Source organism: Lepidochelys kempii, chromosome 12 (assembly GCF_965140265.1).
Source record: "Lepidochelys kempii isolate rLepKem1 chromosome 12, rLepKem1.hap2, whole genome shotgun sequence".
Classification (NCBI taxonomy): Eukaryota; Metazoa; Chordata; order Testudines; family Cheloniidae; genus Lepidochelys; species Lepidochelys kempii.
Window position 1 is genome coordinate 3729614 of NC_133267.1, and position 17029 is coordinate 3746642.

A 17029-nucleotide genomic window follows, 5' to 3' on the forward strand; every position below is an offset into this window, starting at 1 on the left:
CCACTAGGGAGTCCGGCAAGGGGTGAGTATAGAGGTGCTCGTAGCCTCTAGAGGGAACAAAGTACTTCCTCTCATTTCTCTTTGCTGTGGGCGGCTAAGAGGCAGGGGTCTGCCAGAGAGTTTTAGTGGTGTCACTAATTTTTGTTAGGAAGTTGCAGAGCAACACGGGGGGGGCCCGAAGTGGTGAGGAGGTCAACTGTAGGGTCTGATGCCTCCACCCCCTCCTCAGCCTGGATTGCCAGGTTCTGTGCCACCCTCCTAAGAAGTTGTTGGAGCACTCTGCTGTCCTCCAGGGCAGAGGCTGTCGACATTCCCGCCACTGCCTCATCAGACGAAGACAAGGACAAGACCCTAGCTACCAGCGGGTCCTGTTCCCTGCTCTTGGTGCTGAGGGGATCTCATGGTGCTCGTTCCGCCATGGCCCTTGGTGCCGGAGTGATCAATGTGGATGCTGGTGTCAGCATCATGTCGGCGGTGCTGAGTGCGTCGATGCCGATTCCAGTTGGGTCAGTGCGATCAGACCGTGGTCACACTGGGATGGCGAAGGAGCAAAGGCAGTTGACCCTGAGTAAGACCACTGGCTCTGGTGGAAAGCCCAGAGGGTCCAAAAAGGCCACTGAGCAGGGGGCTGCCACTGTCTCGGCCACGGTGCCAACTGAAGGTGGTCTCTGCCTGTCTGATCTGGAGAGGAAGGACTCCGTGTAGGAGGACCAGGGAGGAGCAGTGCCACTTGGTGCTGGAGAGCGGCATCTAGGGCTAGGAGACTTGTGCACTCCCCTGTGTGTGGCACCGGAGACTGGAGTCGAGGGGATGGTGACCAACGCAAAACCATTATCAGTTTGCCCGTGGACAGCACCGGAGGAAGCAGCACCCCTGTGACCGACATGAGTGTCCTGTCTCGTCTCGGAGGGGAGGGCGGCGACATGAGGGTGATAAGATCTCTCGCCACCTCGAATGCCTCCAGTGTGGATGGCATCTGTAGATCACAGCCCTCACTGACCAGTGACAGATGGGGGCCCGGACTCAACTGGCCCCATGTAGGGGCAGAAGTCAATGTGCCTCTTGAAGCCGAGGCCGCGTGGCCCGACGCAGGTCTTATGGTAGCTGGCTCCTTTTGAGCTGGTCTGGGAGCAGCCCCTTTCGGGTTTCTTCTTTTTATGAGGCACCGGCGAATGCAAGTGGTGCTGGCCCCTGTCCTGTTGGAGCTGAGAGTCTCTACTCGAGTTCTTCCTCGGTGCTGCTTCGTGCGCTGGCGGTGTTGGAGCACTCCGCACCGATGAGGTGCCGAGCCAGGGTCCAATTGCAGATGGAGAGCTGCCTCCATGAGGATTAACTTGAGGCACTGCTCTCTCTCCTACCGCTAGGGGAAAAATTTCCCGGCTGCCATGCATGCAGCCTACGCACACCTGATTGGAATTGACATGAACAAGCGAGCTGTAGCTCACAAAAACTTATGCTCAAATAAATTGGTTAGTCTCTAAGGTGCCACAAGTCCTCCTTTTCTTTTTGCGAATACAGACTAAGACGGCTGTTACCCTGAAACCAAGCATTCTAAGAAGAATCCCACAGCTTTCAGTGGAGGCAGGATATCACCCAGTGGTTTCCTAGTAAACATATGGCTACCAGAGGCTGCTGCTTAGTAGCCTGGTGTGCTGCTATATATACTGATGGGCAAAAAATGTGTATAGCTTTATTGAGCCTGGAGAATAAATAGACAAGATGGGTACCATGATATTGAGTGCAATAGCTAGCTTCCTCTGCGATACCTAATTGAGCTAATAACATACACAGTTTTTGACCCAAGGAAGGACATTTTTGTGCGCCAATAATTTGTGTATAAGTTATTTATTGCTCCAATTAGATGCTGTTCATTATCTCCCTTGTCCACCTATAACATTGTGAATGGCTCGCTTTGATTTGTTCATGTGTGACTAGAAATTGAGCTGGGACCTACTCTGTTATGGAGATTTATGGACAAACTGTAGAGATGCAGAAGCCAGAGCTTACGAACAGAACAGACCATAGTCTGTGGTTACATTTTCTGAAACCTGGTGAGCAGAGTGTCATTTTGGTGTCCTCTTCCTGTTCCCTCACTGCAGCACAGCTAACCGCTTTCCACTGCTGAACTGTGGTAGGAAGAGTGTCCCTGTACCAAACCTTCAACATCCCTATCAGATGCAACTTGGCTAGTCACATCCTTTACCTCCCTCACAGAGGTGTTGTGAAGCTTAATTTCCCAAGGCCTGTGAACTGCTTTGAGATCCTCCAATGAACTGTGCTACACAGCGAAGAATTATTTATTATTTGTCTTATCAACTGGCCTTTCTGCTTCAAGAGAGCCATATCATAGTGACTGGCCAAGGACTTCCTAGAACCCAACCCCACCCTGAGGGGAAGGATTGGTCACTCTCCATAGCACTATCTACCTACATCCAGCCTTATGGAGATCAGAGACAGCTGGATCTAACCCCAGTCTAGACAGACTTTTAGAAATCACAATCAGAAGTGCTAGCACACAAGGCTGGCCTATGTCTCTTAAGTTCACTTAACCCTAAGCTTCTCCAGTTTACTTTGGTAAGGGACATTGGCCCTCACTTTAGGGAGGGGTTCCTCTTTCCTCATTTCATGCCACCTCTTGCCCTGACACCGGTACAGAGGCCTTGATTCAGAGTGCTTCCAGATCAGTGTATCAGCTGCTAGGTAACGAACAGGTTATTACCTTCTTCCACCATATTTCCTAGCAACTATCAGCTGACGAATCAAGAGCTATATAAAACAACCTGCCTGCTGCAGCTCTGCTTGATTTCTGGTACCAGTTACAACTCACCACAGGGGAGAGAAATTCAGACACTTTAAATCATCTTCCTTCCACCCCTGATCCCACGTTCATCGATGGTACTTCCTGGCTTGTCTTCAGCCCAGAGCTATAACTAAAGATCAGCAAATAAGCTTACAGAGTTTTGCACAAGCCCACTCTACTATTGCCTCCCTGTCCTACCAATAATCAACCTTCCTGGAAGGCAGCTGTGACAGCACATAGCTCTAGCCGGTATCAGACTGACGTCGCCCTCCTCCGCCCAAACAAAGGGTTTTATAAAGTTAAAAAGTCAGTGTTGCCTTGTGACCTCTGCATTCTACTTTGTAAGCCTTTGCCTGGGGTAAGTTTGCTGTTCTGCCAGTGAGAAACAGTTGCTAGATAAGAGAGGAAGGATGGTGTAATGGTTATGATGTCATCCACACCTGGGTTCAATTCCCTGCTCCACTAGACTCACTAGGGCTAGGTCTTCACAGCAAAAACAGACTGTTTTTTCATTGCGATCACTAGTCCCTCCTTGTAAAAGTCTAGGAGACAAAGCACAGCTATGTTTGTACCTCAGCGTAGCTAGTCAAGATCAACCCAATACCCCTGCACCATGCAGCTGATCTTGGTTAGCTACATCCAGGTAAAGCTACAGTGCCTTGCCTGCATTAGGATTTCACACCAAGATAGCTATCTTGATGGAAAAACACACCTTTCTTGCCGCAAAGACAGGCCTTGTCTCTTGACGCCTCAGTTCCCATCTGTGCAATGGTGATAAGAGCACTTCCCTATCCCCCGGGGGGTGTTGGGAGGATAAAAACGTTAAACACTGTGCTCAAATACTACTGATGGGGGCCCATAGGTAAGAACAGCCCCATACTGGGTCAGACCAAGATCCATCTAGCCCAGTATCCTGTCTTCCGACAGTGCCCAATGCCAGGTGCCCCAGAGAGAATGAACAGAACAGGTAATTACCAAGTTATCCATCCCGTCAACCATTCCCAGCTTCTGGCAAACAAAGGCTAGGAACACCATCCCTGCCCATTCTGGCTAATAGCCATTGATGGACCTGTCCTCCATGAATTTATCTAGTTCTTTTTTGAACCCTGTTATAATCTTGGCCTTTGGCAAGGAGTTCCACAGGCTGACTGTGCATTGTGTGAAAAAATACTTCCTCGTATTTGTTTTAAACCTGCTGCCCATTAATTTCATTGGTGACCTTTAGTTCTTGTGTTATGAGAAGGAGTAAATAACACTTCCTTAGTTACTTTCTCCACACCAATCATTAATTTATAGACCTCAATCATATCCCCCCCTTAGTTGCCTCTTTTCCATTTAAGGGATAACAATATCATCACCTCTGCATAAACACTAACAGCTGTAATGCCTTCCCCTCTAGGACAAGACTCAAACCAGCCCAGCTGTTACAATGTGCTGTTCAGTAACTGTGGTGAAATCTGTTGCTGTCAATCCAGTTTCTAAAGCAAAGTTTTAGATAATTCCCCTTTTCCATATGAGCAGAGGCCGATATGCACAAAGCTACCCTCTCCACGCTAGAGGTGACCCCTACGGCTCAGAGCTGGAGTGGGCAGTAGGTGAAAGCTAGCACTGCCGCTACCTACACTGTATCTGATGTGTGGATAAGTAGGGATTTTTAGTCTGCAGGGCTGGGAACCTGGCACTTTTCACCAACACAGATGTCACTTAGAAAATGTTACCATCAAAGGGCCCATTAAAGAGGAGAGGATTAATTGAGACACTCACACAGATCAAAGCCAAGAAAAAGTGAACTTCACAGTAAGATGATTTATTATAGAAAAATGTTTCCCATACAATCAGTTATCTTTGGTCGTGAATTACAAATAGGTCTTATATATGCACTGGATTTTACTGGGAAGTGGTTTCTGACTGTTGCTCACAGTTTAGTCACAAAGCATAAAGGCGACACCCAAACCCTTTCATCATCACTTCTGTCTGGAACACATCTCCCAGTCAATACAATCCAGGGGCTGGGTGAGTTACACTATTACAGCAGATTCAGCACAAAGGATCTCATTACCAATTCTTCCTATTGTGGTCAATTATTAACACTTGCGGGCAACATGAAAAGAACGCAAGTGTACATGAAGCCCACAGAAAGAAAAAAAAAACTGCATTAGTACATGTCCATTGTATGGAGAATGTGAGTTAATTGGCACCTCTGCAAATTAAGCATGGACAGACAATAAAGAACCCCTACTGAGCAGAGTTGCAACCAGAGAGGTGGTAAGAAAGGGCCAGATCAAACCAAAATAATCACACTAGCCTACACTAGCATGGTTCCTGCCATTTTTAGGGAAAGAGAAATGAACACCAGGAAAAATGCAGTCTTGATTTTCAGGAGAAGAGTTACGATATAATCAACAAATGTCACAAAAAAACAATAGAAAAACATTTCAAACCATCTAATAAAACAGATCTCTGGTGATCAGCAGTATTTTTGCCATATCCTAGCAATCAGTTAGGAGTCAACAGAAACCTTTTAAAATCTAAGGCAGGAGGGACAGGTTTTTTTTTCCTGGAGCACACACCAAATACATTTATACACACCAAAATATCAAGGAAGTCTAATCCTACCAATGCAAAGATTGGACTGCTTCAATTTTTTGCATAGAACCAACAACCTGCAAAACCCAGTTAATATCTCAGTGGCATCTGCTGAATTGTATTAACCATAAAGTACAAAATCATTTCTATTATACTTTAAAAACACTTAAGAGTAGACAATTGTATGGCGGATGATAGCTGCCATGGGCACAATGTGCCACTGGGTGTGGGGAACTTGCCCTAAGGTTTGCCACAGTTTCTGTAATTTCTGCAGTGTTAAGTCTCTTCTACAAGACATCTCCAGCTCACCCCACTCAGTACTGGAGTTGAGAAGAAAAGAAAAAAAATCCCTCCATATGTTCCATCTCCAGATTCTGCTTCCTGTTTTCAGTCCCAATTTCGGTTGAAATGTCCACAATTTTCCCATCATGCAGGTGCAGAGTTTTCCTCAGGGCATGGGGGCTGCTTGATCGCCAGTGGAAATGTCTATGATGTGTCCCCCTTGGAAGACAAGCCTCAATTTGGCTCATTTTTCCTTGCTGAGTGGAGCAGCCCCAGGCAGTGGCCACACCACCTCCTTGTTGATCCCCAGTGGGGCTTTCCCTTTGGCGACGGTGCCGCTGCTCCGCGGATCAGTTACTCCGTCCCATTAGCAGTCCAGCAGCAGGAGGATGGGATTGCGGCTCTGCTCCCCCCAGCAGTGGGGCAGGTCTCCAGCTGGCTTTGTTGGGGAGGGCCGCCCTGCTCACCAGCCGCGGGGGGGGGGGATCTCAAGTCACAGATTTGCTGGCCAGAGGGGGCTGTGCTGCTAGGACCCCCCAGACGATCCCTGGGAGGGGGGCTGCCCCATCCCCTGTTCATCCTGGAGGACAGGGCGCTGGATCGGTTTCCCCGGGAAGGGGGAGCGCTGGGCGCCGCTTGGAGGGGGCCGGGGCCGGTTCCGGGGGCCGTCGTTGATCCCCCGGCCCCGCCCGCCTTGGCTCAGGCGCTGGCCCCCACGGCCCGCGGGCCCTCGGCCGCCCGGCGCTCGGCGGCGCGCAGCAAGCTGCGACGCAGCACCGGGTAGAGGCGCTGGCAGCCCTCCAGGCCGAGCCGCACGGCCTGGGCCCAGCTCTCGGGCGGCCCGCCCTGGCCGCTGCCCAGCAGCCCGGCCACCTGGTTGAGGCCGGGCATGAGGGCCACGGTGAGGCGGGCGGCGGCCGCGCGCTCCTCAGCCTCGCTGGGCTGCAGCAGCCAGGCGCCGCCGGGCCCGGGCGCGCGGCACAGGCCGCAGCCCACCACCAGGTCGAACATCTCCACGCCCGCGTCGGCCAGCGCCAGGGCGGCGGCGGAGAGCGCGGCCGCCAGCGCCGAGCCGCCGTCCTGCAGCACGAGCGCCGTCAGCTCCAGCCGCGCGCGCGGGTAGCGCGCCAGGCGCACGGCCGGCGCCAGCGCCTCCTGCAGCGCCAGGCCCAGCTCGCGCTCGCGGGCGGCGGGGGCCGGGCCGGGCCGCGGGCGCGCGCCGCGGACGGCGAAGGGCGCGCGGCGGAACTCGCAGAGCAGCCGGCCGCGGCCCTCGGCCGCCTCGCGCGGCCCGCGCACGGCGCACAGCACCTTGGTGCCGCCGGCCAGCTCCACGTAGGCCGAGCCCTCGGCCTGGCTCAGCAGCCCGGCCCGCGCCAGCAGCGGCCGCAGCGCCGCCGCCTCCCGGCCCGGGGCGTCCGTGCCCGCCTCGCCAGGCGCCGCGTACAGCAGCGGGGCCTGCGACTCCTCCGGGCCCGGCACGCGCCGGTGGTCCAGCGCCATGGCGGCCCGCTGCGCTCCACGGGGCGCGGGTGGGGCGGGGCCGCTGCCGGGGGCGGGCTCAGCGGCGCCGACCGCGGGGAGTTAGCGCGGGGCCGGCCGTTAAGGGGGCGTGGGGCTGAGGTAGCGCGGGGCCGGCCGTCACGGCGGGGAGGGCGGGAGAAGGGGTAGCGTGCGGCCGGCCGTGGCGGCGGGGCGGGGCTGGGCTGGGCTGTGGTAGCGAGGGGCCGGCCGTTATGGCGGGAAGCGGGGTGGTGGCGAGAGGCGGGCGGGAGAAGGGGTAGCGCGGGGCCGGCCGTTATGGCGGGAAGCGGGGTGGTGGCGAGAGGCGGGCGGGAGAAGGGGTAGCGCGAGGCCGGCCCTCATGGCGGGAAGCGGGGTGGTGGCGAGAGGCGGGCGGGAGAAGGGGTAGCGCGAGGCCGGCCCTCATGGCGGGAAGCGGGGTGGGGGCGAGAGGCGGGCGGGAGAAGGGGTAGCGCGAGGCCGGCCCTCATGGCGGGAAGCGGGGTGGGGGCGAGAGGCGGGCGGGAGAAGGGGTAGCGCGAGGCCGGCCCTCATGGCGGGAAGCGGGGTGGTGGCGAGAGGCGGGCGGGAGAAGGGGTAGCGCGAGGCCGGCCCTCATGGCGGGAAGCGGGGTGGTGGCGAGAGGCGGGCGGGAGAAGGGGTAGCGCGAGGCCGGCCCTCATGGCGGGAAGCGGGGTGGGGGCGAGAGGCGGGCGGGAGAAGGGGTAGCGCGAGGCCGGCCCTCATGGCGGGAAGCGGGGTGGTGGCGAGAGGCGGGCGGGAGAAGGGGTAGCGCGAGGCCGGCCCTCATGGCGGGAAGCGGGGTGGTGGCGAGAGGCGGGCGGGAGAAGGGGTAGCGCGAGGCCGGCCCTCATGGCGGGAAGCGGGGTGGTGGCGAGAGGCGGGCGGGAGAAGGGGTAGCGCGGGGCCGGCCCTCATGGCGGGAAGCGGGGTGGTGGCGAGAGGCGGGCGGGAGAAGGGGTAGCGCGGGGCCGGCCCTCATGGCGGGAAGCGGGGTGGTGGCGAGAGGCGGGCGGGAGAAGGGGTAGCGCGAGGCCGGCCCTCATGGCGGGAAGCGGGGTGGTGGCGAGAGGCGGGCGGGAGAAGGGGTAGCGCGAGGCCAGCCGTTATGGCGGGAAGCGGGGTGGTAGCGAGAGGCGGGCGGGAGAAGGGGTAGCGCGAGGCGGGCCGTTATGGCGGGAAGCGGGGTGGTGGCGAGAGGCGGGCGGGAGAAGGGGTAGCGCGAGGCCGGCCGTTATGGCGGTAAGCGGGGTGGTGGCGAGAGGCGGGCGGGAGAAGGGGTAGCGCGAGGCCGGCCCTCATGGCGGGAAGCGGGGTGGTAGCGAGAGGAGGGCGAGAGAAGGTAGCGCGAGGCCGGCCGTCATGGCGGGGAAGGCTGTGGGGGGATTAGCGCGGGGCCGGCGGTGAGGGCGGGGGTGCGCGGTTTAGCGAGGGGCGACCCTCCCCTGGGGCCCCTTAGCAGGGACAGCGCAAGCCCTAGGCGCAGGGCTCCCCACGAAGGCAGCCTGGGGCTGACCCCCTTCCTGCAGGGCCCCCCATGGGGAGCGGGCACCAAGCTTCCAGCTACCCCTGCCCTCCCTGAGGTAGGATGTGTGGGGCCCACCCTGACACCAGGCACCCTTGCAGGGGTGGCTGGGGATCAAGGGTTACTGCAGTACCGGTCAAGGATCCTGCAGGCTTTGCCTGGGGGTTTTGCTCCATTGCCTGAGTTCAGGCCCAGGAGCTGCTGTCTAGCTTGGTGGCTGGGCTGAAGGGGACATATGTTCCCGGGGTTACTGTTGCAGTGCACCAGACTGGCCACCTTCTCCCTCTAACCTCCGCACACACATGGGGCAGTATTTCACCAAGAGAATGACAGGGATGCTGGGTATTTTTGTGCCACAATCACTCCTCTGCAATCAAACACCCTACCGAGCCCCTGCTTCCCTCAGGATCATGCCCCCCCGAGGCTGGGCTCCCTCCTGCTGGAGACACAAGACGGTTCCAGATTTTTCCAAGCTGGCACCCCATAACTAAACTGACTCAATTACATCAGTGCTAACCTCTACCCTCCATGCACTACCCCAGCACAAAATGGGGCTTATGCTGGTTTGGGTTAGGTTGCTGTAGGTTGACTCGAGCGCTGAGGCATATTAGTAAAGTATCTGTAGGGCCATACTTGCTCTGGTTTCCTATGCTTCATTCTTCCTTTCCTCATTCCTCTGTTTCTTCTTTATGGAACCCCAGGGTCTGATTCATAAGGGAAGCAGCATAAGGCCATTACAAGATATTACAGGGTGAGGGTTACTAAGGCCATGCTACGGCGAAGCCACCCTTCCCCTGTCCCTGGTACAAGCCTCTTTGTATACACTGCTCCTTTTCCTGTCTCTCCAAGTGGACAGTGAAAAGCAGCTCTTAGGACAAATGAACCAGTGGATTCATTAACTTGTTCTTTTTGCCAGTAGCAGGCACCTACTGTGAAGGGTGGAAACATCTGATTAATATGCTGCTCGCACACTAAGTGCCCTCAGCAAATCAAAATGGCAACACTTAATTTTTCATTAACAATCACAGAATATCAGGATTGGAAGGGACCTCAGGAAGTCATCTAGTCCAACCCCCTGCTCAAAGCAGGACCAATCCCCAATTTTTGCCCCAGATCCCTAAACAGCCCCCTCAAGGATTGAGCTCACAACCCTGGGTTTAGCAGGCCAATGCTCAAACCACTGAGCTATCCTCCTGCTCCTTTTAAGTTCACAGCACTCAGTGCATATGTCATTTTATTAACACTGACCCAACACTGACTTGGCTCACAGTTCTAAGCAGAGAGAGGTTTCCCAGCTAAAGGTAGGGGATATAGCTAGAGCAGCTTAGATTAATACAGCTTCCCACATTATCTACAGCTGGGTAACAGTGGTAAGGGACAAAATAATGTAGCAGCTTGGATCCCAGCTCTAACACCCATTCTAATTACAGCTCATGCTTCCAGTGGTTGTAACAGGAAAGGACGGTTGGTATTCGCAGACTCTTGGCTTTCATGCATTTTAATTTATTTTAGAAGGTTGACAATATTTACTAATATTTAGCACCTTGGACTGTGCTCTGCAGACTTTACATTAGCTAGTTAATCCTCACAACGACCCTGGAAAGTAGGTCAGTATTATCAGCTCAATTTTAAACAAGGACCAGATACAGAGGGGTGAAAGTGAAGTGACTTAACCAAGGCTACAGCAGGAGACCTTAGAGCTGGATTAGGACACGAGTTGCTGGCTCTCTATCCCTTGTTTTGATCACTACAGCATGATTCTGCTTTTAGTCTGCTAATGCCTCAAGCAGATGGATTCAGAAGGAATGATGTGCAGTATCTGTCTCCACAGACCCCATTAAACTGTAACCTATCAGCCAGGCTGATGAGAATGAGGAGGGAGTTGACAGCATTCCCTTATGTGCCACAAGCCAGTGTAGGGGCATTAGGTCAATTCTTCAACTCGCCCAGGTGGAGCTTGGCAAAGTCTGTGGCCAGTTTCAGAGCCTCCTCTAAGCAGCCAACATTCTTGCCTGTAGCCTGGGCAGAGACATCTTTCCCACCACCTTTGCCATCCATCAGCCCCGACACCTCCTGCACCCACTGGTTGGCCTTCAGGCCCTTGTTGGCAACCTCCTGGAAAAGCAAAAGAGTTCAGATGATTATAAAGACAGCAAGGTTTGGAGTCAATTCTAGTGACTGCTGGGGGAAGGCAGGATTTCCAGGCTCTTTGCTGTAACTGACAGTGCCGGGGGTTGAAGGAACTGTCTTTTCCAGGTAGGCGGGCAAGAGCCCCCATCTTTGTTTACATCAGTGGCTCAGACTACTGTACCCCTTTCAGGAGTCTGATTTGTTTTGCATACCCCAAGTTTCACCTCACTTAAAAACCTACTTGCTTCTAAATTCAGACAAAAATACAAAAGCATCACAGCACAGTAGTACTGAAAAATTGCTTATATGGTCAAAATGAGAAAGTAATTATAAAATAAATCAATTGGAATATAAATATTAAGAACATAAGAACGGCCACACTGGGTCAGACCAATAGTCCATTTAGCCCAGTATCCTGTCTTCCGACAGTGGCCAATGCCAGGTGCCCCAGAGGGAATGAACAGAACAGGTAATCATCAAGTGATCCTTTCCCTGCCGCTCATTCCCAACTTCTGGCAAAACAGAGGCTAGGGCCACCATCCCTGCCCATCCTGGCTAATAGCCATTGATGGACCTGTCCTCCATGACCTTATCTAGGTCTTTTTTGAACCCTGTTATAGTCTTGGCCTTCACGACGTCCTCTAGCAAAGAGTTCCATAGGTTGACTGTGCATTGTGTGAAGAAATACTTCCTTGTACTTACATTTCAGTGTATAGTATATAGAGCAGTATAAACAAGTCATTGTCCGTATGAAAGAAGTAGTTACCTTGTGCAGTAACGATGGTTCTTCGAGATGTGTCCCCCTGTAGGTACTCCACTTTAGGTGTCGGTGCATCCTTGAACTGCAGATCGGAGATTTTAGGTAGCAGTGCTCGGTCGGGTCACCCATGCGCAGTAGTAGTCTCTCTGTGCTGTTGGCGCCCCATGTAGTTTGCGCATGACCCAACCCTTTCAGTTCCTTCTTTACTGAGGAGCTCGAGGTACAAACTCCAAAGTAGAGGGGAGAAGGGCAGGTAGTGGAGCACCCACAGGGGAACACATCTCGAAGAACCATCGTTATTGCACAACTTGTGTAACTACTTCTTCAAGTAGTGTCCCTGTAGGTGCTCCACTTTAGGTGTCTGTAAAGCAGTGCCCTATTGTGGACAATAAGGGCTTGGGAGTTGTATGTTGTAGCAGAGAGCACAGTAAGGCCTAGTATAGCGTCCGACATAGTGCACTGGGTGATGGCATAGTATTTTGCAAAGGTGTGCTCTATGCCCATGCGGCAGCCCTATGTGTATCTGTTAGAGGGACACTGTTCAGGAAAGTTATGGAGTAGCCATGGCACAGGTAGAATGGGATTGGATGCCTGGTGGAGTTTCCTTGTTGTGCAACGGGTAGCAAAGTTGGATACAGGTAGAGATCCATTTAGATAGTCTCTGGGTCGATATTACCCAGCCCTCGGAGCATTCTGTTATGGAGATAAACAGTCTTGGGGATTTGCGGAAGGGTTTGGTTCTGTCTAAATAGAATGCTATGGCTCATCTGACATCTAGTGTATGTAGGGCGGCCTCTTATGTATCCAAGTGTAGTTTAGGGTAAAATGTAGGTAGGTGTATGGTTTGATTTACATGAAAGGATGTTTCTACGTTCGATAAAAATTTTGGGTGTGGTCATAACATGATTTTGTCTTTAGTGAACACAGTGTAAGGAGGTTCGGCCATAAGTGTCCCGATTTCACTGACTCATCTGGCTGATGTGATCGCTACCAAAAACGCAACTTTCATAGACATACGAAGGAGTGAACAGGTCACCAGTGGTTCAAAAAGTGCTCTTGTAAGGCATTTGGTACATGATTCAAGTCCCCTGGTGGTGCCGGTTGTTGGACTTCTGGGTGCATATTCTGTATACCAACAAGGAAGCGTCTAGTAGTTGGGTGAGTGAAGATGGACATTCCCTCCACCTTATGGTGAAAGGCTGTAAAGGCCGCTAGGTGTACTTTGACTGAGCTTATGGCTAAATCCAATTCTTTTTAGTTCTAACATGTAATCTAATATGATCAGTAGAGGCGCCGTGACTGCAGTTAGTTTTTGTTGGCACCATAGTGAGAATCTCTTCCATTTCTAGAGGTAGATATGTCGAGTGCTAAATCTCCTGCTATTTAACAACAGCTGTTTCACTCTTTCTGAACAGTCCAATTAGCTATGTTGGAACCACGTAGGAGCCATGCTTTGAGGTGGAGTTTCGCTGGATTCGGATGGAGAGTCCAGCCTCCATTCTGTGAGAGGAGATCCATCCACAATGGAAGACGTCATGGAGCACACACTGTTAGGCACGACAGGTAAGGGAACCAAGTCTGTCTGGGCCAAGTGGGAACAATCAGAATGTGTGCGCTCTGTCAGCCCGTATCTTGTGAATAACTCATGGGATTAGAGGTATCGGCGGGATTGCATACAGGAGTGATGTGTTCCACGATATGAGAAAAGTGTTCCCTAGTGACTTGGGTGCTAGTCCCACTCTGAAGCAGAAGAGTTGGCATTTGTGCTTTGCTACTGATGCAAACAGGTCTATGGATGGATAGCCCCATTTTTTGAAATATCGGTTTGAGGACAGTTGTGTATTTACCATTTGTGTTCCTCAGAGAAATGTCTGCTTAACCTATCTGCTGTTGTGTTGACACCCCGGAAGGTAAGATGCCACAATGGTTATGTTGTGGCAAATGCACTAGTTCCACAATTTCAGGGCTTCTGTGCAGAGAGAATGGGAGCAAGCTCCTCTTTGTCGATTGATATAGAACATGCATGCTATGTTGTCAGTTAGTAGGCGGATTGATTTGTTCTGTATAATCAGGACGTGTTGGCACGCACTGTATACCTCTTGGAGCTCCAGAAGATTGATGTGGAGCTGAGTTTCCATCGCTGATCACTTGCCTTGTATGGTGTGTTGGTCTAAGTAAGCGCCACATCCTATCAGGGGACGTCGGTCGTGCTTATTAGTGATGGAGGGTCCTGTTGGAAAGGGATCCCTGTGCAGACATTTTCTGGTTTCGTCCACCAGTGTACTGATGCAATAACCTTTGAGGGTAGTGTCACTTTCTTGTTTAGAGTGTTTGCTGGGCTTGTACACAGTGCTCAGCCAATCCTAAAGGCAGCACATATATAGTCTCGCATGGTGCATAATGAACGTCGTGGCCGCCATATGACCTAATAGTTGTAGGCAAGTCCTTGCAAATTTTTGTGGGCTGCTGGTGACTGTCAATATGAGATTAATTATATTTATGAACCTGTGGTGGGGCAGCATTGCTCTGGCCTGTGTGGAATCGCGGTACGCCCCGATGAATTCCAGTTGTTGTGTCGGGTTCAGAGTAGATTTCTGTATATCGATCTACAACCTTAGTGTGCGAAACAGTTCGATGGTGGTCTGTACTATGTGCGTCGCTTCTTCCCGAGTCGTACCTTTCAGCAAGCAATCGTCTAGGTACAGGAAGATCATCACTCCTCTCTTTTGTAAGTGGGCCATCAATACCGCAAGGGTTTTTGAAAAAACTTGAGGGGCAGTAGAAAGGGTACCAAAGGGTAGTACTCGGTATTGGTAGTGGTTGGACTCTACAGTGAATCTTAAGAATAATCTGTGAGCCAGGTGTATGGTAATATGGAAATAGGCATCTTGGAGGTAGAGGGCTGAAAACCAGTCCCCCCGTCTAGTGTGGGGATAATTGTGGCCAGTGTGACCATCTTGAATCTGTGGTTGCGCACAAATTTGTTGAACTTCTGAAGGTCTAAGATGGGTCTCCATCCGCCAATTTTCTTTTTGGTGAAAAAATAATGGGAGTAAAAACCCCTCCCTTTGTATTGATTTAGAACTTGCTCCACGGCACCCAATTGTAGGAGATGGTTCACTTCCTGTTGTAAGAAGTCCTTGTGAGAAGGGTCCCTGAAGATGGCATAACCCAGTCTTATGATCTCCAGTACCCACTGGTTCATTGTTATTGCTGCCCAAGCATAGTAAAATGGGCGCAGCCTGTGGCCAAAAATTGGGGTAGGAGCAGTGCAGTACTGTGGGGAATCATACAATATCAGGGTTGGAAGAGACCTCAGGAGATCATCTAGTCCAATCCCCTGCTCAAAGCAGGACCAAACCCCAATTTCTGCCCCAGATCCCTAAATGGCCCCCTCAAGGATTGAACTCACAACCCTGGGTTTAGCAGGCCAATGGTCAAACCACTGAGCTATCCCTCCCCCCAACCAAGGCTTCAAAACTGTGGCTTGGTTGCAGATGGTTGAGAAGACGAGGACTGGCTTTGTGCAGCCTTACATCTTTGTGGACATTTGTTTCTGTTGTGATCGAATTGCCGTTGTTGTGGGCGTTGGAAAGCTGTGTGTCTACTTTTCTGGTATGGTGTATACAAGCGTTGCTTATTAGGCAGAGTGTATATGCCTAATGTGCACAGGGTGTCCTGAGAACCTTTCATCGTATGTAAAACCTCATCCATTTTGGTGCAGAAGAGAAGAGCTTTTCCTGGTCAAACAGAAGGTCCTCCACCTTCAATTGAAGCTCTTTTGGGATCCCTGATGGCTGTAACTAAGATGCTTTATGTATTACAACAGCTGTGGTCGCTGTTCTTTAAGCAGTGTCTGCTACATCCATTGAGGCTTATAGACTTGTATAGGCAATTATCTGTCCCTTGTTCATGATGGCAGTGAACAGGGGACGTTTGTCCTCTGGAAGGGCTTCTAGAAAGTCTTGCAGCTTGCTATAGTTATCAAAGTTATATTTTGCCAGGAGGGCTGAGTAATTGGCAACCCTGAATTGGAGTGTGGCTGACGAGTACACTTGACGATGGAAAAGGTCTAATATTTTGTGCTCCTTATCCTGAGGGGGGTGGAGCGGAATTGGGGTTGTTTGCTGCGATGGTTGGCAGCTTCAACCACCAGGGAGTTGGGTTGTGGGTGGGAGAAAAGAAAGTCCATCCCTTTCGCTGGTACAAAGTACTTTGTCAGCCCTTTTACTGGTTGCAGTACAGTTTTACTTGTACAGTTGCAGGGGTCTGCCATATATATGTCTGCAATATTTGTAGCAGCTTGTGCTGGTTCTCTTGCACCTCCTCAAGCAGAATGTCCTGGCTGGCTACTACTCTTTTGAAGAGTTCCTGAAACTGTTTCAGGTCATCTGTTGTAGCTGGAGGCAGTAGTATGATGGCCGCATCAGGTGTGGAAGATGAGTTAGGAGCTGGTGAAATGCCTTTCTGTTCCTGTTCTGAAATTTCTTCCTCTTCTTCTGCCACCCCTTTGCGAGCCTCCGATGTTTCCCTACTTGGGGAAGGTGGAGGAGAATTAATTTCCCGTCAGGCTGGGGTAGAGGATCTGTATGTGGGCTCTATATGCCGCCCAGGAGTCCTAGGGAGGCCACTGCATAGCGAAAGGTGGCAGTGGGCAGAGCCAGGGTTGCCCATACCGTTGTTGCATCTCATGAAATTGGCATGGATTGGTTCTGGCAGCTTCCCATGGAGGTCTCCTCTCTGTAGGCGAAGAATGCTAGGAGGAGAACTGGCTACCCTGTGCATCCTCCCTCTTCATCACTATGGAGAGACTGTGAGGCACATTGGCCCGGTGATTGCTCGGTGCTGAGCAGTGGTGACTGCAGTACCGATGAGACCACTGTGTCTTTCTGATGCAGAAACTGTGGTGGTGCAGATGTGGCTGGTGCCGCGCTATTATTGCGGTCCACCTTTGTCGAGATGATCAGTGCCATTCTCAGTCTGTCTGCCGGTGCCAACAAATGAGTCGGTGCAGATGGTGGCAGCATTGCCAGAGGAACTGGTGTCAGTGCCGAGTTCCACACTGGAGTGGTCAATGCCGTGAAGGAGGCATGCGCATCTCAACTCCATGTTAGTGTAGTGGGGCTTGGCAGAGGGACCGTCCACAAGGGGATGATGCTTCGGAGCCTCAAAGGTTCTCACTGTAGATGAGCTCGGCATCAAGGATATCAACCTCACCGGGGACCTCTTCTTTTTCTGAGTGTTCCTTTTTTTTTTTTTTTGGGGGGGGGGGGGGTCATGACTCACTTCCTAGATGGTTTGGAAGACTGAGCACTCCCGTTATTAGAGGGTTTGCTCTTAGAGTCTCTGCCGATGTGGATTTGGTTTCCTGAGGAGGCTGAAGAGATTTTTTCATCAAAATCATCTTGAGGCGGAGATCTCG

At 52.2% G+C, this 17029-nt stretch overlaps 2 protein-coding genes across 3 annotated transcripts in view; both read right to left on the bottom strand.

Moving 5' to 3' along the window:
* Positions 1 to 4586: 4586 nt before the first annotated feature.
* On the bottom strand, positions 4587 to 7404 carry EXOSC6 (exosome component 6). Its single transcript, XM_073307191.1, has one exon. It carries the CDS (start codon positions 7169 to 7171, stop codon positions 6368 to 6370), a length of 804 nt encoding a protein of 267 aa, XP_073163292.1. The 5' UTR covers positions 7172 to 7404; the 3' UTR covers positions 4587 to 6367.
* A 2800-nt stretch (positions 7405 to 10204) lies between these two features.
* AARS1 (alanyl-tRNA synthetase 1) overlaps positions 10205 to 17029 on the bottom strand; it is a 49544-nt gene continuing 42719 nt past the window's right edge. For both annotated transcript variants that reach the window (XM_073307194.1, XM_073307193.1), the window contains exon 21: positions 10205 to 10832. In XM_073307194.1, coding sequence (XP_073163295.1) covers positions 10647 to 10832 — 186 coding nt within the window. In that variant the 3' untranslated portion in view covers positions 10205 to 10646. The remainder of the gene's footprint in view (positions 10833 to 17029) is intronic.